We start from the raw sequence: 23,597 nt of genomic DNA, 5'->3' as shown, positions 1-23,597 counted from the left end.
ATTTTACCAAATATTATATTCGAGTTCTAAATATTAAAAATTGACGTGTCGATTCTTAATATTACAGTCGTACATTTCCGTCTCTTTAACTTTCATAAATTATAAATATATTACAAATTAATGAGACATTGCATTTAATCTATTGTAATGCCAGTATCTATTTCGACTAATACATATTAAATTTGCATTCTAAAATATTTCTTTTAAATTTTCTAAAAATAAGATTGTGTGTGTGTGTGGGTGTAAAATATACAATTTTATTTTTAAAAAATTAAAAAAAAAATATTTTAGGATGCAAATTTAACATGTATGAATTCTATATATATTGGAAGAATAAACAGAAGAAAAAAATGTATTACTTCTTGCAGTAATATTATGATTTCTGTTTGGAATCATAAAAATAAAAAAAGCTGTTCTTAATGAATAACGAGAATTCGATATGAAAGCAAAGCGAAAGACAGGGAGATTCATGTAAATAAAGATTACATTATCTCGTTGCTGTCACCAAAGACATACACTTGTTTCGTACAGAGTCGCGGTAACTATTACTTCCCTGTTGCATTTAATGTCTCTAAAGGACATACTCGATTTCGATCCCGCGGTACAGTGCCACCCATTGTCTCTCGCTCTCTGTCTGGTACTTGTTTTCTTTTCCACTCCCTATCCCGCCTCTCTTCACTTCCTCGTAGTCATCCTCTTCCACTTCGCCACATTCTCTCTTCTCTTGCCTCTTTCTCTCTCTCTCTTCTCTTGCCTCTTTCTCTCTTTCTTCTCTTGCCTCTTTCTCTCTCTTCTTTCTTTCGTTTCCTCGTTCTCTTCCTTCTTCTCCTCCTCGCCACCGTTTCTGTGTCTGTCTTCCGGACGGAGGAAGGAAGCGCTCCAGGAAATTCATTTGCAGAGACGTGGCACCGTACAGCAAAACACGAATGATATATTTACATGGTGCCGAGGGAGAAACCGGGCGAGATGGATTTACTCGGGAAAGGTTTATCGAGCGTTACGCCAGAGGGGTGAAGGAGGGGGAGGAAACGTGAAATGTATTTTTTGAAAGGAGCCCGCTAATCCACTCTCGAAGCCGCGCGGAAGTTCGTCCACAGTTTTTGCCCTCATCCGCCTCCGATGAATTCTCCCTAGCCGGGCTTTCGGGCGTGGCCGAAAAATATGTGACGTGAGTTTGAACGCGACTTATTTCGACGCTCAACAGATCCCGGTTGACGTATACACATATATATCATAAAAATATTGCATACAGAAAATACAGCTCATATATTAATAATTTTTTTTTTTATTTTGCGTGCTATAATATTAAATTCTACGCGAGTGAACTTGACTAAAATATATATTACAAATCCAATAATACATTATTTACATATTTATTTATTTATAATATAAACATATCTAGTGAAAAAGTTGATCACACATAATACAAATAATATATAACCTCAGAGATAGAAAAATTAAAATTTTAGTAAGATCTTTATAGTAATAATATTATTTTTAATTAAATTAATATTAATTAAAGTGAATTGGAGGAAGATTCGTGAAGATTGAAATATGAAAGAAAATAAGTCAATTTCGGTGCTTTTGTGTACTTGAACGACATTGCAGGAAAAAATTAATTTATTTTCCGCGAATATACTTATCTCGCTTCGTATGCGAGCCATAAGATTCTACGAAGGAACGAGTACATCGATAATATCGGGCCGTCTTTTATTGCTTCGGAAGCTTCCGACAAGCTCTCGTCGTTTATCTTGGCGTGTCAACTACAGTCGCTGCTTATAGCTTGTCGTTTAATAATATACTTATCAATATTATGCCGTACATTTATCTCTAGAATAATCGCTATTGCATTTTATTGCATTGTATTGCTTGCAGCAGTTGTGCCCGTGAGCCAATTGTCAAACAACAAAGCGACGACGTTAAAAGTCCTAGTAATAAATAAATTCTACAAATACACGTGTCACGATGTGGCTAAATTAAATACAAATCGGGCTCGATTAACGGATTGTGCACTGAATAATTTCCCGTGAAAATACTGTATGGCTTCTAGTCCGTTGTTTGTTGTATCGTCGGCTCAAAATTGTCGCCATCTCCGAAAAGTACATGTTAAGTTATTTCATTACACAGTTTTGCAATTTTTTCAGAACAGGAATTAATGTGCAAAAGATATATTTTTCTTATAGACTTTTCATATCGAAATGACTGAAAGTATTTAATTCAATTGATTTAGGCGGCTCAATCCATTCATCAGATATATTATATAAAATTATTATATTGTCTCAATAATAGGATAACATTATTTACTATAATTTCTCAAAACGTGACGATAATCTATAACCGAAGAAAAAAGGTCTGTCAGTCAGATGAGAAATCGAGTTGAAAGATATTCTCCTGCAAATTGCTCTAATCTCATAATTTTCTCTACGAAGAATTAAATTAGATCGTATATCGTACACTGAGAAAAAAAAGTTGTTGACTTGACTAAGTTCGTCCAACTAATTACTATTTCTTTGTATTTCTTTAATTAAAATATTTAAGTATTTAAGTCAAATATACGTCATGTTAGATTTAATATGTCGTATTTGATTTAAATATTTAAAATATTTCAATTAAAGAAATACAAAAAAATAGTAATTAGTTGGACAAATTTAGTTAAATTAATAACTTTTTTTCTCAGTGTATTACACTAGAAAGCAATTTGTCAGGATGTAATCGTGGGCTCTTTATATTCGCTAGAAGGTTCTCGACGGAGATTTGCAATGGAAACAGTAGAAAAGACCTTACGTAGTCAGACGCGACGGGGTAAAGTCCGTTGTCGAAATTGCCCGAAAGGTCTCTCGCTATCGGCCTTGCAGACGTACAAGCGGGCATACGCGAGGGTGTCGGTATCTACGCTAAAATACGTAACGAGCTCTCTTTACGGTTCGGCTCACCTTAATTTACGCCTTAATTTCCCATGGTACCGCAAGCGCTCGCTCGAGTCGATTTCGCGGTTCGGGCAATCAACCTAAGGATGAGATCTCACGTAAGGACGTACTTGCATCATGTAAACTCATGTTTTGTCCTATTGCGTTACATTATCGAACGGACAAATTATAATACGTAGATATTATATCCGGTTACTATGATTTGTCATTCGAATTGTTCGATGACGCAAGTAAAACATTTTACTGAAATTTATGGCGATATCATGTCTTTTATCGGTGATTCTCACACTGTAAAAATTATAATAAATAAATTTATCAATATTATAAATTTATCAATATTCTGTACGAAACAATACAAATCAATTGACGAATAAAATAGAAAGGTTTCGATTGTAGAAGATTCACGGATCGACGATAATTTTATCTAGTTATCTATAATGTGATATACATAATATAAAGCGAGTGAGCTTGCCGATAGCGTGACGTAACGACAACGCGCTCTTATTCCTAATTGCCGCCGTGATATCTCAACGCGTCGGTCATCATCGATCCTATGCGTTTTTGCACGACCGATCTCTTCGAAACGAGACGTACGGATTTTGCAAGCACCCCGGCGAAAGTTCAGACTCACGGTGATTAAGCGCAAGCGAGAATCTCTTAGTACGAGGTGGCGTGAGGTCAATCGTCTCGTCCTTCGTCTTCTCGTAACCGAGAGTAACTAGTCCGTCACCCTGTCCGTCTTCGGGACAATGCGGCGTCACATGCAACCACAAGCCTCCACCACCATGTTCGGCAATGTTTTCTGCGTGATCGTGTTGTTCGTGTTGATGTAGAGCAGCTGAAGCGGAGCGAGCTGCGTCGGCGAGCAGCACGGCACTATCTTGCTCCTCTGCTGGCTCCCATCCTTGGCCAACAACTTCTGCAAGAAGAAGTAACGCGTATTTTCGCGTTTAATAATTTCTGAGGATTGCGATTGGAATCAGTAGAATGAGTTTATCATTGATATGACTTTTCAGCTCAAATTTTATAAAACTATGTGGAAATATACGTAAAATTATAATAAAGAATATAAGAGAAATTTTTTATGGAATATATAAATATGATGAAAAAATTTGAAACTTTCTTTATTGTTCTCAAATATTTTTTTTAAATATGGTATTTACAGAATAAAATAGTTCCGTTGATAAATTAGAAAAAATATATGAATATAATTGAAATACATATGTAACTGATTTTTTAAGAGAAATTTTTAATAGTTGTTTAAAATTAATTATAAATTTTATTTAATTTCTGCAATAATAAATTAGATAATTAATATATTGCTCTTATTCCGGAAGATAGCTTTAGATTCACTAGAAATTTGATTGTCAAAATTGAAATAAATTTTGGAATAGATTTTAATCATTTTTGCGCGAGTTGCAGTGCTCGGTGTTTTAATAATGAGACGTTTCGTGAGAAATAATGAAAGGGAGAACGGATGTGAGAAGCGGTAGAGAGCGAATATACCGTTCTTTTCAATCACCCGCGGGCTACTGAACATAAGAAAATCATCTCCATTTCGCGTATGCAAACGATATTTCTCGCGTCACGCTTCGTATATGGCAGAAAGCATAGACGTAAGTTAATGGGGTTTTACGTTGCGTGATAATGGAGTCTTAACGCCCCATTATCGTTACAAGTTGCAAACTATATTACCCACGTTATGTGCCGCGAGTATAACAAGAGTGCCTCCTCCCGACTTTTATTAACAATTAATGCGGGTAATAAAGGACGCGGTTATGCAGCACGATTATATTTTTAACATTAAGTAAAGCGTAAATTGGCCGTAAGAGATAGAAAAGAATTATTTTCCCTGGTGTGAACACTTTTTATAGAACTAGAATTATAAAAGAGCTATGTGCGAAATTTCCCCTTCTTTTAATGACAAATTTTCGTATTAAAGAAACACAAAGGATCATGGGAACATTTCCGATTAAGTTTTCGTTCAAGTATTACTTTATCACATATAGAAACCAAATTTTTAGATAAAATTCTACTCGATAGGAATGTTTAAGACGTTAACAATTTTCTCAATAGAACGAAATAAATCTCTTTAATGTGGAATGTTTTCCAATCATTAGCTTCCGAGACTGTTATCAACAAATTAATAAGTCTTCGACATATCAGCGAGTTTGCTATTGGCAATATGCTTTACGTAACGCGATACGATCGCCGGTAAAACCGCGGAGAGATACGCAATTTTCGAAATAGTGAGAGACACGTGACGTCAGCGTCTTTTCCGCGCCACCTCTTTTTACAAAGAAAAAACGAATATAAATCTTACTCTGACGACACATTTTCTTCCGCAGCGCGATAATTGGTTGTTACGCATCTGCGCTCCGTACGATCTGACATGAGCGAGATAAGAGAAATTGCCACGTTATTTAAACAGATAAAATACGGAAGTTTTTCTTTCTTGTTCCTTTTATGCAACATGTGCAAATTGTAATGTAGATAGGACAGAATAGCCAATAACATAATCACATTAAGATTAGCTAATTATTATCTGAGAGTTCTTATAATTGTGAAAAGTATTGATATGAGATACAAGAATAAAATGACAATTTTTAGCAATAATAAGGGAAACTGAACGATACTGTATAATGAAAAATATATTGTCATGTTAAAAAATAAAAGAAATAAAGTTGAGAACGATATTTATTAGACAATATCTTTATAAATATATATAGCAAGTAGATGATTATCTTTTCGTTTGAAAAATTTCAAAATCTTAAATATTAAATTTCAAGCACTTATTTTAAAAATAAGTAAAAAATAAATAAATTTTAAGTATTTATTTTAAAAATTTAAATTTGAACTACAAATCACAAAATCACAAAATCAATTAAATTTAGTAGTAGTAAACTTTTTAACATACTAATGTCATCAGTGTTATTAATACTGCTTGAAGGAGAAAAATATCTCCACTGTTAAATTATTTCAAATTACATCCGTACGATTAAGCATTGTTAATTAAATCTTTGACCGACTTCCAAAAATGTAAAAAAGAGAGCGCTCACCCTAATAACGTTGTTATAAGATGAACCACCGGTAGTTAAGGATGCTGCTGTGGAGCAGGATCCTCGGCAAAAGTACGCGTGATATCCGCTCGGATGCAGAATCCAGTCGCTCCAGCCGATGTCTTGAAAGTTAATATAGAGATCGTCTCGGCAGCACTCCTTCATCTCGGGCAGGCAATTCGAATTCCTTTTGGGCCTATTTCTCTGCGGCAACGGCGCCGTGTGAATTACCAAGAACGGCTTCAGAGTCTGTTCGACGGATACCGGCGCGATGTCGTGGTCGGTCGAGCAGGTGGTACAAGCTATCTGAATGGCGTGCTTCAATCGGTGTCGACCTATCCATTTCTTCACCATGAATTTTATGTCTGTCTTTACCCAACCCTCTAGAAAAAAAGATCGGTATTTCATGATATGCAGCGTTGCATGACGAATCCAGAGAAATTTGTTGCACATCGCAAAATCCAACGTTTTATAGAAAAAATACGATCTACTCCAAATTAATTAAATTACTTCAAGTAATTAGAGGGTAAATTTTTGCCTATAAAATTCTACATGCAATTTTTTATCAAGATTATTAAGTAATACTTTTCTAGTAAACACTTGTGAATATTACTGAAAAAATATTAATTAAAGTATTAATCGTAAAATGTAGTACAAAGTTAAATTATGTCAATTGTATGAAAGAAGAATAAATGTCTATCTCTTTAATTCACTCAGACATCATTTAGGGTAATAAGTCATATTTACATTGTGATAATTTACTTATACGAGAGGCAATATCATTGTAGAAATGCTTTTCTCGGCTTATTGTTTCATCGGTCTAAAGTCCTTAATATCAGGGCTAAATAACAACTTCAGTAATCTTTAGCAGATGATAGAAACCAACGTTAATTGTTATAAATTCCTTTTCTTATGTGCTTATTTGTATTGTATCCATTATTCGCGTCTCACGATTTTTAAATGCAACGATCACATCTTGTCGCATTTTCGTTAATAAATCCCTGTTTTTAATTTAAATGTTCGACAATCATATCTCGTGGCGATAAATATTATAAGTCGTTCCGCGATATGAGAAAATTATTTTTTGTCATTCGTATCAAATTTTCGGTAAGAAGCGAAAATGTGATGTGCAATGGGGGACTGATTCGCAAGTGCTTGCACTGCTACGGGATAACGAAATTTCGCAGTGGAAGATTTCTGTGCGACGTGGATTCGTGACTGATGGACGGAAGAGGATGGGGAGGAGGGTAGAATTCTATCCGACATTTACCCACCTTTAATGTCGGTTTCGAAGATTGCCATGACGGTGTTCTTTTCGAATCTGCCGCCCAGATCCCAATGATCGAGTTCGGATAGGACGAAAGTCTGGTTGAGCTCGTCATCATTCTCGACCTGCTCCTTGTAGAACCAGAGTTCCGCCGAAGTCACGTCGACGTATAGCATCTCGTTCGACAGGTTAAACGTGAAACAGGCCGCCGAGTTGAAGCCCGTTATGTGATTCGAGCTCTGACGATATTTCGTCGAATGGTCTACACCTGTAACACACGAAATCATCGGATTTCGATCGTTTTCTCGAGAGAGCGTAGTAAACTCGCTTGACTGGGAGATTTCACGCAAAGGGCCGAAGAGAAAATCCGATCGTAGATAATGAATCGACTTTTCTTGCTAAATTCTTTGATCCCTGACACTTTGAGGTTTTTAAATTTGAAAATTAAATGTGGAAAATGATTTATTTTAAACGCGATATATATATGAACATGTTTTATTATATAATTTTAGAAATATATATGTAGATGAACTTAGGATATTTGATATAAAAACATAAATGGAAAAATGATTAGTAAATAATTAAAAAATAAATGGAAAAGAAGAGAACAGTGAATCCTTAAATCTCGTTTATTAATTCAAGAATATATCTTATTTTGAAAAGTTTAACGATACACATTTCTTTACGTAAAAATAGAGCACGCGAGGAAAAATTGTTTCTTAAAGAAGAAACGATGTGCGAATATGAATTATTTTATTTTTTATCTTATCGTTAATTTTAATATTTCTCATTTGACGTGAGAGTATCAGATAGCTATTCGGTTGCTTCTTCTCTATGACGAACGCATATTTGCGGGCTATCCTATTACAAATTAATTTAGTACGCCAACGAACGACATTGGAGACTCAGTTATTCGAGACTTTTGAGATTACGCCTTTGGCTTTGCGCGATCGGTCTGCAATTTACGATGATACTCGAAGTAAGCCTCAAATGGAACCACAATTATCTGGAAAAGTGCGCTTTAAAAGGCCGTCGACAAAGCCGGGTTAAAGTGCGGCAAAGGATATTTCTAAGCGAGCATGTGCGATAAGTGAATGTGAAGTTAAACAGAACATTGATAATTGAATCATCCACGTGCGATAAAAAGAAATCCATTATTATAAAGAAGAATTATACAGAGAGAGAGAGAGAGAGAGAGAGAGAGAGAGAGAAACAAGATATTTAATAATTATTTTTAGCTATTTATATTCTCTACATATATATTTGTTGGGTTATAATTATTAAGCTATTTGTTTTTTCGCGATATATATGAAGGAGGAATTTTGCAATTTATTACAATAAAAGTTCTGTTAAAAGTTTCAAATTAGCAATTCTAAGTCAATTTTTAAAATCCTTGATACCATAGATTGCTCTTTTTCAATTAAATTAATTTTCGATCAATTTTTAAAAATCAATTTTCAATTTTTATTAAATTAAAATCATTGATTTTTGATAATAAAAATTGATACGAAAAACGGTTTTACAACTTTTGATCGATGCCGACTTCCATAGCGATTCCGCGATATAACGCGCTATCAAGCGCGTCGAAATTATTTCCGAGCGGATTCTTGGCTGATCAACGCCGCGTCCGATTGATCACCAATTTTGCATGATTTATAGCCAAGGATTATACAATGTCAGGCATTAGAGTGAATCCGTACCGTTTTACATAACACGTGCCAAATGTCAGTAGCAGTATATCCGCATGCGCGCCAAATTTTTCTCGGTGTACATCATGCATTTTTCTCATCCGCTCGATACACGCATGTTTATTGCATCCGTCGATATGAAAATATTTACACATTAAACATATACGAATCTTCTTCTCTCCCAGGAAATCCTTTATAGTTTCTTTATAATACTATAAAATTATAAAATTATCAAATACAAATAATTAAAAAAAAATATTATATTGAATTTTGCTGAGATATAAGACATTGGTCGGAACGTAAACAATTTTCCAGTATATTAGATCATTCAAAGATTATCGTAGCATAGATGTGAGATCTCGCTGATTTCGCGAAACGTTAAAAATTTGCTCATATTGGTTTTCCTTCGAAGCATCCTCGAAGCTCATAAGTTTTACATTTACATGCGCGATTTCCGGGTCGAGATATTCGCAGAACAGATTGCGACGTATCTCCAGGACATACTCGAGCGTGAACTACTTTCTGATGTCGCGAATTCGACAGCGCGATGAACACTTCCGGTTCGCTGGCCTCGACCATCGTAATCTGTAGCTCTCGCACTGAAATTATTGCGGAATAACGAGACCGAATGTTCCGCGCCGATATTACGATTTACATATGTGCGTGCATGTGGTACGCCCGCGTTAGATTCGTGTTGGAATTAGATAAAAAGTGAATTGGATTACGCCGGATCGGTTTGTGTAATTTCCGTATCGGAAAGGAAGATATGAAATATATGTAGTGTCGTGTCATTTGGTACTAATAGCTGCGGGCTACAGTTAACATCATGTCATCGCGAGTGTGCAAAAACACGATTATATTGTACAATTCTTCTTTTTTAAATCTGGTATTATTGCGAATATGAATACAGAAAACATTGGTTCACGAATTGTGAATAGAAAGGTCGTAATTTAATTCTGAAACTTTAACTTTTTTAAAGACTTTTAAATTTTATGAAATGATCTAGAGAACAGAGAATTCGATAGCGTGATGCTCGAAAAATTAAAACTTGTTTGTTAAAACTAATGATTCCAAAAAAACAAAAACACTTTTTTTCTATTTACAAATTGAGCTTGAATAACTGTTCATTAGCAATCTGCAAATGGTTGAATATTTTCGAAACAACCTACAAATATAAAACCATGCAAACTAAAAAATATTTTTAAAATTTTTTTTCACGAATTCGTACTTAAGAAATTTTTCGACTTTAGACGCGAGAGATAGTGTGATAAATTCTCTTCTATAATTACCTCGTATATGTTTTTCACAGAATTGTAAAAACATATAAGAGATTTATCAAGATAACAACACATTCTTTTTCAAAATCTTTCTCTCGAGAAGCAGGAGAATATAATATATATATATATATATATATATATATATATATATTAGTGTTATCTCAAGTAGTTCCTTTCTCTGTACCAACTTCAAGATTAAAATGAATAATCACGAATTAAATATATCATCTACTTCGACTCGTCAAAATCATACCTTCGTTCGGGAATACGATGACCTGGTCAGTTTTCCCGTAGAAATGTTCCGCCGGTTTTTCCGGCTCGGGCGGTGCTCCTGGTCGAAGTTCGAGCACATTGCCGTTTATCAAAGGCTTCGGCAAGGTCGACAGCGGCATCGAGACCTCGGGCGGCTTCGACAGCCGCAGCTTCTTCAGGATCTGCTGCTTCACGTACTCCACTCTCAGTTCGGTCAAGAACGGGTCGGGATCGATTATGTTGACCTTATTCTGCGCGCAACCGATACAGTCGTTTTCCTCACTAGTCAATAATTCGGACGACGAATGAGGGACCAATGTGTACCATACTTTCATCAATGGACTGGTCATCTTTGACCAGTCGGCCACAATGCCGCCCGCTAGGAATATAATAAAAAACGGCATAAATAGCTGCATTTTTCTATCGCAATTCAGACAACGATTGATCTTAATCGATTCTTCTTTAATTTGTCTTCTTCTTTAGCTGATTTTAATAATGTTTCGACAATGTTTTAATTATTTCGTCGACATCGAGTTTGATGGACGTCGAGTTTAATCGGCAGTATATATTCTGTGACATTCAGTGGCCTCTGTATATCATCAAGAAAATGTCGAATATTTTATCGGCTAACTTTTAAGCTTAGAAATTAGGATCTTCTGTCGGACTAATTTGTCTCTGATGCATGGATATTTCGTGCGAAAATAATATATATAATATATGTATAATTTTTAAAGTCGGTTTATGTCATTCGAGTTGTGTCGATCTTCTACGAATCCTCTTTTCTTCTGAAAATTCCAGTGATACTATCCAATTTACGTAATAATATATCAATCTTATTTACAAAGTTGTAGCAGGTTAGATGGGTCACTACAATCATCGAGTCGATATCTCGCGAGATTGCGATTTATGGAACCATGTTGTCGATTACAGCTTCATTCTTCTTATTTCTTTAAGCACTATTATATTTCTGCATTGCAAATATCAACCTGCAGAGTCGGCAGCGACTTTTGTACGAACGTGAGGAAAGGTCGACATCCGATCGTGTCGCGGATCGATTCGCGAGGACGACTTTCCTCCGGATTGACCGACGTCTTCAACGACGCATTTACGGAGACTGGAGGTGAATCGTTACGATGATCCGGCGATGTAGTTGACTCTGCAGAGGCTGTATGAACTTTGCTCCGCAGCCGCCGGGACCAATACGGATTGGATGAGGGCGACAGCGATGCTGATATCAGCTCAAGCACGCGCCGTGAACATGCTGCCGATGAGACGGGTGGTTCATTGGCGGTTCCTGAAATCTCAAATCTGTTTTAGTAGGTTGGAGTTTATCGCTGCTCTGGTGGAAGGTGTCTTGCTCGTTGATTGACATCTCGGTGAACCGTAAAAGATTCTTTCCCTCGATGAGATCAATGTAGTTCTTTGATATTATGAAGCGAGACAAAAAACATATATGATGAAATGTTTTAACTTTCTTTCGTGAATGATATATGTAGAGATAGAAAGCATATATCTTCGAAATTGCTATATATGTATACATACATTAATTTGTATCTAATTTTTTTTTATAACAGGAAATTAATGTTTCTTTCTCTTTAATAAATATATTTATAGATTTATTAAAAGATAAAATGAATATTTCATATATATAATCGAAAGCTAAAATTAATTTTTTTAAATGTTTTTATTATTGATTTCCAGTTTTACTTTTATAACTTGTCTCTGTAAAGAGAGAGAGAGAGAGAGAGAGAGAGAGAGAGAGAGAGAGAGAGACTCATGACTCATCAAAAATAATTTCTGAGATTGTAACTATTCCTTTCTTTTGGATTTGAGCTCGAATAGTAACAAAATGACGCATATTCATATCGCTTGATTACACTCATTTGAGTGCGCTTATAAGGCGAATGTTTACTGCAAAAAGACTGACATATGTTTCACCGCAGATTAGTGTCAGCGTTTCTTTGAGCTGAGGCCTGCAATTCGTGGTTCATCGGAGCGCTCATCTCGTTTCTCGTGAAAGATGACCCATCTCGTTAATCCGGAAATGTCAAGTATTTATCAAGTAAAATCCGAGTAAAATGGCAAAAGAGCCACGCGCAGTTTTTAGGGCGCAAAGGTATATAATTTAAACCAAAAAATAAATTAAAAAATTTTTATTTTTTTGATAGTTTGTCTAGACTGTTTTCATATATATTTATTTATTTATTACTTTGATTTTATACTACAGACAATGCTGATATTGTTTTTCATTTTACTGTTTTGACAATCTAATTTATTTTGTATCGTTGTTTACCGTTATTGGTAACATTTGTTTTTATCATCTCACCTTTTTCGCCGAACAATACGTCTCATTACTCTGTTGTTAGTTAGTGAGTTTAGTTAAGATTTTGCGTTGCTGAAAAATTTTTGCTGTCGACTTGTGCGTTGCGTCTCTTTTATGTAAGTCTTACTACTGTAATTTCCGACACGGATCCTCTCTCTCTTTTCGTTTTTTGACACAAACCATTCCACTCAAATTACAGACACAATTATTAACGTATCACCATGTTCGTGGATTCATGCTTAAAGAATCGAGGTTTCTGCCCCGAAATAACATGGACTACATGGAGAATGGTTTTTGCCCTTTGGAGCGACATGAGGGATTACGCCTTCTACCGTTGGTTACCATGTAACTCTGCGCTTTAATTGATTAAGACTCTTCCTGTATGCCGTTTATATTGTTGAATTTGGTATTATTTGCGCTGATGATGGCCAAAAAAAGGGCCGAAACGTCCGCCTTTCGCGAATCATGTAATTAAAGAAATTCTCTAATTTTTTAATTTATTTTTTGGTTTAAATTATATACCTTTGCGCCCTAAAAACTGCGCGTGGCTCTTTTACCTTTTTACTCGGATTTTACTTGATTTTAATCGTGTAAGAGCCTTACTTTTATATCTTTTCAAGTATTTATCTTTTCTTTTCTTTTTGGACATATACAAGCGAATTTAAAACATCGCAAATGCAACGAATACTTTTTGAGGCGCCAAGATTATTTATTTATTGAGCATAGCGAGTCGCTTTCTTTCGATAGCGCCACTTTGCTGGGAAACATTGTAGCATGAAATATGCTTGCATTTGAATTCTACGCCTCGTACTTTTAGTTTAATAAATCATGCGAATAAAAGTTTGTATAAGAAGAATAGCATTCGTAAAAAAAAAAAAGAAAAATACTGCACTAAGCGCCTTAACACACATACACATTTCTATCTGTTTGACATTAATAATTGTGGTGAAAGTAGTTTTCCCTGCATCCCGTATTTCGATATTTGAGTGCTTTTTTCTTTTGTTCTCGTTTTGTTAATTCATCGGACTTTATGATTCACAAATTGTGGTCCAGCGTTGAATTATCCTGTAATTTGCGCTGGACATGGCGCGTGTAATCAGCAATTCGCGCACGTCGCTCTCATTTGCAGAATCACGGTGCTTGTTTGTGTTATCTTATTTTCGGTATTATCAAATGTATAATTTTTCGAACTGATTTACGCGCACATGTAACGTCATCATTCAAATAATGTATAATAATATTTTATGTTTGTCATTTGATAAGAGCAAAAGTTTTATTTAGTCTCTCATTCAACAATATGACAACATGATACATTTTGTCGATAAAATATTGACTGCGCATATATATATGTGTGTGTATATAAATTGTGATCCAGCGTTGAATTGTCCTATATTTATATACACACATACACAAAAGTAAATTCATGACTCTCCACATCTTTGAAATTATATTCATTTATGTTACGTATTACAAGAAAATAGTAAAAAAAATAAAATTTCGAATTTTTAAAATTATGTACGTCATTTTTCTTACTTAAAAAAAAATATGTTTGTTGGGGCCTTGCCGAGATAGAAAGTTTTTACCTCGCTCGATTGGAGTACGCTTATGGGAGTTCGGAGTACGGGAGAATATTTCGGGTGGAAATATCACCGTATAAAAGAAGTCGCTAATTCAAAATTCGCTCGCTCTATCGCTTATAACGGCCACGGCTCGTCTAATTCCAAAAACGCGGATACTACCTTTCGCCCGTTGGCCTCCCCCTCGGTCCCGCTCCCCCGCGGGCCGAGCTTCTCGATCCAGCCAACCGCGAGGTACGGGGTTCAAGGGGAACCTCGGTATCGGGCACGTACCTTTCAGAATCTTCGACGGTAACACCAAAAAAACCGCGAGGGTTCGGCAATAATAACGCTGAATAATAGAATCACGGCCCAAGGGCACAGCCAAATCGGTGACGGCTGAGTTTGCTCGGCAAAGTTCCAACAATATTTATAAATTTATCATGACATACAAGAAATATTCGAATATCCGCAAATATAAGGAATATTTGCATATCCTTTTTTAATATAAGGAATATTTTTATATTCTTTGATCGTTATACTTACACACGCGTATGTTAAGATAAAGATTTTTCATTACTTTACAGGAACTGTATTTCTAACAAATATAATAAGTTTTTTCTTCGAGTTGCCTCGAATTATACGACATATTCACGAGTTTAACAATAAACGAGGAAGTGAGAATTGTCAGACGAATCTTTTATCGCAAACTTTCCGAGGGATTTAATTTCCGTCGCGTGTAACGGGAACGATACGCGGTGTTTAATGCGATGTCGTCAAAGGTGGCGGATTTGACGCGAACCAATGACAGCGCGAAACTTTATTGTTGCGTGGGCAACAGTAATCTAAAATTGCTGTCAGTTACGGGTTGGCGCTCTTATATAATGAACAACGAAGCGATAATAAGCAATGGATAATTGGACAATTACAGGCCTTCTCGGCTATATCGCGCTGTGTAGATGAATGAAAAATTAATCATTTCGCTCCAGTATCTGGAGCATACAAACAAACAACAACAACAAACTAGAAATATTTCTGCATTGTTTCATAAAGAATAAAAACAAGAATATTCACATAAAGCTCTAATAAGATTGCTATTGTATATTTTTTTCTATATTAATTTCAAGAATTTTACACTGTAGGTAATTAAACTCTAAAATAATAAAAATAAAAACAGGATGAAAAAGAAAGAGAGAGATAAGAATAGTTTTTTTGATTAAACGAGTTTTGATAAAATGTGATGGGTACTCCTTCTCTGAAAATTATTTTTTTTTTGCTCCTTTCTGTAATCTAGTTTTGAAATAAAATTAATATATATTTCTCTGTCTCTTTTTTCTCTCTTTCTTTCTCAAAAGGAAAATAATTGGATCCATAGATGAACAGACAAGAATAATTACAATTTCGAAAAAGAAAGCGAATTTTGTGCAACGTGATAGAACAAAAACCGGGAAGATGAGTATCCATTTTATATGTCATGCGATATTCTCGGCATTTGCAAAATGATTCAATGATTTAAGTTAAATCGCTCTTCTCGTCCAAAGATCACTTTATTGTCGCGTTATCTTTGTGCGGAAAGGTTTTTTTCACAAGAACTCGCTTAAAGGCGATTGGCAGGGTCATTTCGTAGATCCTTAACTTTAAATCTGATAGGTCAAAAGAATGAGTCCTTTTAAAAAATGATATCTATAACATTTGCTCGATACCGCTCTGTGAGCTTATCATCTCATAATGTTAATGAAATATAACATATCTCAACGCGATAGAAAAATGTATTTATGTATTTATTAGATTTTATCTGTTTATATAATTATTTTTATATTCTGTTTTATTTGTTTGTTTATGACACTTATTTTTATTAGTAAACATGTACACCGTGAAAATAACATATTCAATTATTATAAATTTTATTTAATATAGTATACGATATATATGGTTCTGCACGGGACATTCTCTGCATATTTATCCTATTTTTTGTATTTATATTATTACTTTTATACTTTTCCTTTATATATTATTTTTATAATATTACTTATATCCTCATTGAAATTTACAGACAATTAGCAAACAAAACAAAACGTATAATGAAAATATCAAATTAAGACTTGTACGATTTAATTCAACATCACTCGACTGACGAAACATTCTGCTGCAATATAATATTATCGCACTTTAAAACGAACGGGTACGAAGCGGTTACGGCGGTACAGAATATACGAAAACACACCTTATCGTTATTATCACGAGGCGCAATTTATTGCCCTTTACGATCTGCGAACGTGCGGGCATGTAAGAGGCTGCATCGGCGCCCTCGACATGTATCGGGGAGTATAACATCCCTTTTGTGCATTTCGCGGTCGGAGTTCGATAAATATTCACCTCGATACATTCGCATAGCAGGTGGCTCATCTTCTCTCGACGGCTATAGGTGCGATTTATCGACGAGTGTTTGGATACTCGATTCGAGGAGAGATGACGGACGCGCGGCTGAGAGACGCCATTGTAACGCTCGTCTTCGGGATAAGGATAAGGATGCTCTTTCTTAGAGGAGCGTCGCAACGCGTCGCGCGTTGTGCGTTGCTGTCGCGTCGAGACGCGACGGGAAAATCCACCGGTCTCTTCCTTCACCGGAAAATGCTTATCGCGCCATATGTATGCACGCGAGCGAAAGAAACAGAGCGTCCTCTCTCTTTCTTTCTCTTTCTGTCTCACATATGTATCTAAGCACGCTTCCTGTCACCGTCGTTTTGGACGATCGATCTTTGAATTTTGCTTGCATGCGCTTATCGGCTTAATCGATCTTATCGATAAGGGGCTATGTTTGCGTCTCGCATACTCGTCACCGTTTATTCACCTCGGCATTAAAACGTACTGCATATCGCGTTTCCGATATCGCGATATCCATATTTTATCAACGTTATTAAGCGTTGTTGATTAATTTCTTTCGAAATGTGGTTTAGAAGATTTTATGTAATTTTTATGTATGATAACATAAATATGCGGAAAGTAAACGAAAGTAACGACTTTATTATTACAAATTAAGCAAGAAATAAGTAAGAAATAATTCACAATAGAAAATAAAAATATTCATAAATATGAAAAATTAGCAAACAAAACAAAACGTATAATGAAAATATCAAATTAAGACTTGTACGATTTAATTCAACATCACTCGACTGACGAAACATTCTGCTGCAATATAATATTATCGCACTTTAAAACGAACGGGTACGAAGCGGTTACGGCGGTACAGAATATACGAAAACACACCTTATCGTTATTATCACGAGGCGCAATTTATTGCCCTTTACGATCTGCGAACGTGCGGGCATGTAAGAGGCTGCATCGGCGCCCTCGACATGTATCGGGGAGTATAACATCCCTTTTGTGCATTTCGCGGTCGGAGTTCGATAAATATTCACCTCGATACATTCGCATAGCAGGTGGCTCATCTTCTCTCGACGGCTATAGGTGCGATTTATCGACGAGTGTTTGGATACTCGATTCGAGGAGAGATGACGGACGCGCGGCTGAGAGACGCCATTGTAACGCTCGTCTTCGGGATAAGGATAAGGATGCTCTTTCTTAGAGGAGCGTCGCAACGCGTCGCGCGTTGTGCGTTGCTGTCGCGTCGAGACGCGACGGGAAAATCCACCGGGCTCTTCCTTCACCGGAAAATGCTTATCGCGCCATGTGTATGCACGCGAGCGAAAGAAACAGAGCGTCCTCTCTCTTTCTTTCTCTTTCTGTCTCACATATGTATCTAAGCACGCTTCCTGTCACCGTCGTTTTGGACGATCGATCTTTGAATTTTGCTTGCATGCGCTTATCGGCTTAATCGATCTTATCGATAAGGGGCTATGTTTGCGTCTCGCATACTCGTCACCGTTTATTCACCTCGGCATTAAAACGTACTGCATATCGCGTTTCCGATATCGCGATATCCATATTTTATCAACGTTATTAAGCGTTGTTGATTAATTTCTTTCGAAATGTGGTTTAGAAGATTTTATGTAATTTTTATGTATGATAACATAAATATGCGGAAAGTAAACGAAAGTAACGACTTTATTATTACAAATTAAGCAAGAAATAAGTAAGAAATAATTCACAATAGAAAATAAAAATATTCATAAATATGAAAAATACTTGGATTATTTTTTTTCATTTTCTACATCCATTAATAATTAATTATTCAAGTCAGAATATCTTTCTTTATCTTAGCTAAATTAATTTTATTATAATTTCAATTAAAATTCAACGTGATTATCTTTCGCGGTGTAAGACTAAATATAAGACTTTATTTCTCTATGTATCACGAGAAATTAATTTTTTCTCAATCGTTATCTTATTTACGTGACGACGCGACATCAGTTGGCAGGACAAGCATGTCCCTTTTGTAATTTCTGCGTGACTCGCGATTATTTTTGGCGTTTCCAATACGTTTTTTATTTTGTTCCGGCATGGCGTAGCAGTATGACGAATGGCAAGCGAACAAAAGGGAAAATAAATAAGAACGAGGATTCTCAGTACGCCGCGAGCTTTCATCGTCCGCTTTATCCTTATCCTCGCACGTACGAGGAGTCACGGAAAATGTGAGAGCAACAGAATTTATCGTCCTCCAGGACAGGGAGTCCCTTAAGAGCGTCCGAAGTACGTGCACGCGCGCGTACACATATACATACCGGAATAATACAGCGGGCTGAATAACGAATTGCAGCATCGTCATATATCACAATATCTCGTAAACAACAATGTAACATCCGCAAACTTGGCCCATATTGTTGTTAGCATTATTATTACTGTTACGAAGCATAAAGATCGCTAGCAAATTTTATAAAACAGCATCATTTATCAGTTAATTGAATTTTTCTAAGATTAAGGGTACAGCGACGTACGAGTCACGTGAAAAAGAATCTAAGCAAATCGATCGGACGACTCGCGGCGATGTTAAAAGCAGGATACCGCGATTTTCCCATGGCGACCATCAACCTGTTCGCCTTCTTCAAGTTATTCCTGTTCCGGATCTCCCCAGAGAAGCGACGGAAGGCCGTGAGAATGAGAGATAAGGGCGATTAGAGCCGGGGAGACCCGGGCGAAGGAGAAGTAAGTTCGTAAATCAGGATGTTACTCCCCTTGATCCGATTACGAACGATTATATTCCGCGCGGAGTCTCCGCAAGAGACTCATCATCGCGTTTGGGTCTTTCACAATAAGTCGACCGATTGCCTCATGGCTTTTTCTCTTTCTATTTTTTCTCGTTGCCTCCGTCTCCTATTCTTGCTTCTTATAACGATAGAACATCAGTGACTCTCTTTTTCGACTTGTCGGATATATTACTTACGCTATTAATGTATACGATGAAAATAAATTTTTGTAGATTTTTTCTTTTTCCTGAAATTATTTTTTAATAAAAAACTGTATTTAAAAATATAATATTATATGATTAAAGTAATTAAGTACTTTAAAATTTGGCATTTCTATTAAAACGTGATTCGGTTCTCTATTTAATCCTTTGCATTTTCATAACTTCCTCTTCAAATAAATATTATTATTTATGTAATATTGAAGAATTTGACAAATTTCAATTCATGACGTTCCGAGGAGGAAGACGAGCTTGTTGGTTTGTATCGAGCTGCCGATAGCAGCAGGATGCAGAACTGGTAGGACGGGACGGGACGGGACGCGAGGGGCGGGATGCGTCGAGACGTCGTTTAACAGATGGGAAACAGATAGAGATGTTGCCGGATAACAATCGAGGATGCGCCGGGACGGATTGCGCGCGTTGCCATCTGACGAACAATGAATCGCAGCCGACCTCCGAACAGAGAGATGGAATTTGCGTGGTCTCGGAGCTGCATGTGATATCGGAAAATCAGAGAGAGGGCTTCCCAAGCTGCGACAATGCATTCCGAACATATTGCTCCTCGGGATTCTTTCCGTCGGGTTGCTGCTGCATCGTCGTGTCGCGCTGGATGTGACGTGCAATCGCTCGAATAAAGCTTTTATTTGTCGGAACGCGCCATTATTTGTACGTTTAATCGCGAAAACTTATGAAACGAACGATGGCAAGTTGCCAGATATTTCTGCATATTTATTTTTTACGGCGACATGAATGCAAAGTGATTTTTCGTAGGATTCGTATTAAATTTCGACAGGAAATATATTCGATGTCCCTCTTTAAGATATGTAAGAAATAAATCTCTCTCTGATAAACACGAAAATTTTTCGTTGACAGTCGAATCCATTTATCTATCTGATCCGTAATCAAAAATATTTAGTGTCCATTATTTTCTTATTATAATGGCGCATATTAAATGTAATATATTAATTGTTGAAAAAGATGCAATTATTGTTGCTACCTCTCCATGACAAAAGTCCATTTTTATTCCTCGTATCCAAATCGTGTGTACGCAAATCATTTGCGGGATGCGTCCCTGGATTTATGTCACTGTGTGGCATTATGCAGTCACATGACGGTTTCGCCTGACGTTGCGTCACGCGGTTAGTATCCATCGAGTTCTATCTATCTATGGACATACAAATTGGTTCATCACGCTCCTCCTGTGTATTTCACTGTCTTCCTTTCTCTTTCTCTCTCTCTTTTGCGGAAATGCCATGGTGATATGTCCCGGTTAGTCGTGTACTTCGTCTTTGGACAGAATTTTCGATCGGGCAAAGTCTCCACGTTCCTATCGTGCCGCGGTTGTACGGTTCGATTAAATTTCCCCGGGATCCTATGTGGTTACGGAAGTCTGGTATCTGGTATTCGACCGTCCGTCCTGCGGTCAATGGCTGTTATGTAATAAATGTTCGGCGATCCTTAGTAATTACCCGAAGTTTAATCGCTCGAATACATGCGATCTTTGACCCCATCCCATGATAGAAACATTGGTAGAATTATATCAGTAAGTAGAATTTATATATCACTTTTTTCATTAATTCTTTTTAAGCGTAAGAATTGATAAGAAATATATATAAAAAAAACCAATTTATTTAATATTATCGGAAAAGAGAGCGCCGCGTAAAATCAAGATAAAATGCTCTTTGTTCAGATATAAAAATATAATTAATATAAATATATGTGTATATTTTTCTAAGATATGCAAATAAAAAAGAGAGGTTTTTTCGCGACCGAATTAAAGAGGAATGAATCTTAAACTTTCACATAAGCCGCATAGTTTGCAATGCCACAGCGGTTTTTGTTTTTTGCCAATCGCATATAGCCATTTTCGCCCCAATTGTCGCCCCACCAGTTCTTCAGAATCCACTCTGTTGGCGTGTATCCGACGATTAACATCGCGTGGTTCACTGCGTCCGAACTGCACAAGTAGTCGTCATAGACGCCTTTACTACACACAAATAAAAATACCGATTAATATTTGAAGAGTTATTTCTGATACAAATATATCTAAAATGTGATAATTTTCGAGATGTATAAATGTATGATAATTATTTGCAGTTGATAAGAAACTAAAGTTAGACGATTCGCTTGTGGTAAGCGGAGCAAACATCCTGGCATATATCAAATCCGATACGCAAAATAAAGATCGGAGTAGAAGAGAAAAATATACATCGCGTGAGAAATACGTTCTCCAATTAGAAAATGTGAATCACCGACATTGAACCCGTGTGAACTATACATACGCTATTATTGACGCGATCGCGTTTCCAATTAATATACATTACATAGTCTTCTTTATTTATTGTGACACAAGCATTCGGAAGTGTCAATCGCGCTTCGTGAGTATCCTCTCATTGTCAATCGAAAATGAATAAGGTGAGAGGGGAAATAGTCACAGATTCTTTAGAATGAATCAAGTTCAACGACTGCGTTTTGGCGTTTAGAATGAATGAGGGTTACCATATTGGCGATGCGTTAAAAGGTTATCACGCGATTGGACCAATTTCTTCGGTGCGGGTTCGGGCAAAATTTTCAATCTTCACGCCTTTCATATAAAGATAGCACGCAGTATCGCCATTTCCAATTTTATATTAGTCGAGCTTGTCAGAGATATTATGGGACTTGAATAATTTAACATTCGAATAAATATACATATTTAAAAAATCCAAACATGTTTGAATATTATTACTTAAATTCTTATTTTTAAATAAATATCAAGTATATAAAAATTTCACAAAGTAAAGTTTTAATTAATTAACTATCGAATGGAAAACTTTTAAGATATTAATAACTTTCTCAGAATTTCTTTTTCACGCAATTATTTAGTAGACTTGATAGCACGAGCTCATCGTCAAGTAATTAAAAGCTGAAATATCGATCTAACTCGTGAGATCAGTACAAGTTCAAATAAATGCGCATCTGGTAACGATAATAATAATCAGCTGCGATCGATCAAAAGTTGAATCCACGTTAAACCGACAGTGACGTTTTTGCTTGCGTAGTATTTCGAGAAATCGCGCCAATGTGTATGTCGAGAGATCGATTAAAATATGAATTAAGTTATTTATTGTTGGATTACGTTTGTGATTAAGTATCTGTGCAAGAAAAAAAACTGTTTGTCATCGCTCTTTTTTTTAAATTTACGCTGAGTGCATCGTAATATCACGTTTTCCATTGACGCGCATTTTTTTTTCTTTCATATATCAATTAGTGGAGCCATAAGCGCCATAAGTTATAGCAAATGTATAATTTCTGTGGTTTTGCGTAATAAATAGCAGGTGTCTGAAATTATCACGTATTTTTTGAACGTCGCGATACGTTCGTCGCGATTTGCGAGTACGTCACTTGCTCGTTAGCAGCAATTTGCACGAGTGCGTTTCTTTTTTCGGAGCAAATAAAATGAGATACTAACTGATAAAGCTGAAATGTCTTTGGGCTAGCGTTTATAGAGGCGGCTACGGGACCAATGGTCGCTACTGCTGCTTCCAAAGCTTTTTCATCCCGGGCAGGCAAAATTGCCCATGACGTTATATTGACGACGCTAAGGTCCTTTTGAAATCTGCACATTCCTTGCTGAAATAATTTAAGAGTTACCAGACATGAATTTATTTAATAGAATAAATTAAATAATATAATAATAACTTAATATTTAATTACTACCTTTTATAGATCTATTTATAATCTATTTGTTTTTGCGTCATGAAAAAGCGGTCGTTTTTAAGATCTTTCGAATTCAAAATTAATCTCCTGTTCTCAAATAGTTGATTAGTTTCATGACCGCATGAAACTATTATCAAAACAGATATTTTCGCTGTTATTATTGAAATGTATTCTAATTATATATATG

General features: G+C 36.0%; 3 protein-coding genes across 4 annotated transcripts in view; 1 reads left to right on the top strand and 2 right to left on the bottom strand.

The window, feature by feature from the left end:
- The window catches only part of LOC115237754 (microphthalmia-associated transcription factor), a 105,059-nt gene that overhangs the window by 1,752 nt on the left and 79,710 nt on the right, over positions 1-23,597 (top strand). The gene's annotated exons all lie outside the window — the stretch shown is intronic.
- Positions 1,298-11,974, bottom strand: LOC115237755 (growth/differentiation factor 8-like). 2 transcript variants are annotated; one of them, XM_029811004.1, is made up of 4 exons: positions 10,472-11,974; positions 7,261-7,521; positions 5,987-6,369; positions 1,298-3,846 (listed from the first exon to the last, which is right to left on the bottom strand). In XM_029811004.1, exons 1-4 carry the CDS (start codon positions 10,884-10,886, stop codon positions 3,685-3,687), a joined length of 1,221 nt encoding a protein of 406 aa, XP_029666864.1. In that variant the 5' UTR covers positions 10,887-11,974; the 3' UTR covers positions 1,298-3,684. The 2 variants fall into 2 exon arrangements, with proteins under 2 accessions (XP_029666864.1, XP_029666865.1); XM_029811005.1 differs by having other exon boundaries at positions 1,298-3,843.
- The window catches only part of LOC115237759 (cathepsin L1-like), a 13,038-nt gene continuing 10,785 nt past the window's right edge, over positions 21,345-23,597 (bottom strand). The window contains exons 4-5 of the mRNA XM_029811009.1: positions 23,163-23,323; positions 21,345-21,698 (exon numbers count right to left, since the gene is read on the bottom strand). Coding sequence (XP_029666869.1) covers positions 21,503-21,698; positions 23,163-23,323 — 357 coding nt within the window. The 3' untranslated portion in view covers positions 21,345-21,502. The remainder of the gene's footprint in view (positions 21,699-23,162; positions 23,324-23,597) is intronic.

Source organism: Formica exsecta, unplaced genomic scaffold (assembly GCF_003651465.1).
Source record: "Formica exsecta isolate Colony F162 unplaced genomic scaffold, ASM365146v1 scaffold308, whole genome shotgun sequence".
Classification (NCBI taxonomy): domain Eukaryota; kingdom Metazoa; phylum Arthropoda; class Insecta; order Hymenoptera; family Formicidae; genus Formica; species Formica exsecta.
Note: the sequence above shows the minus strand (reverse complement) of the source record. Positions and strands in the feature narration are given on the sequence as shown.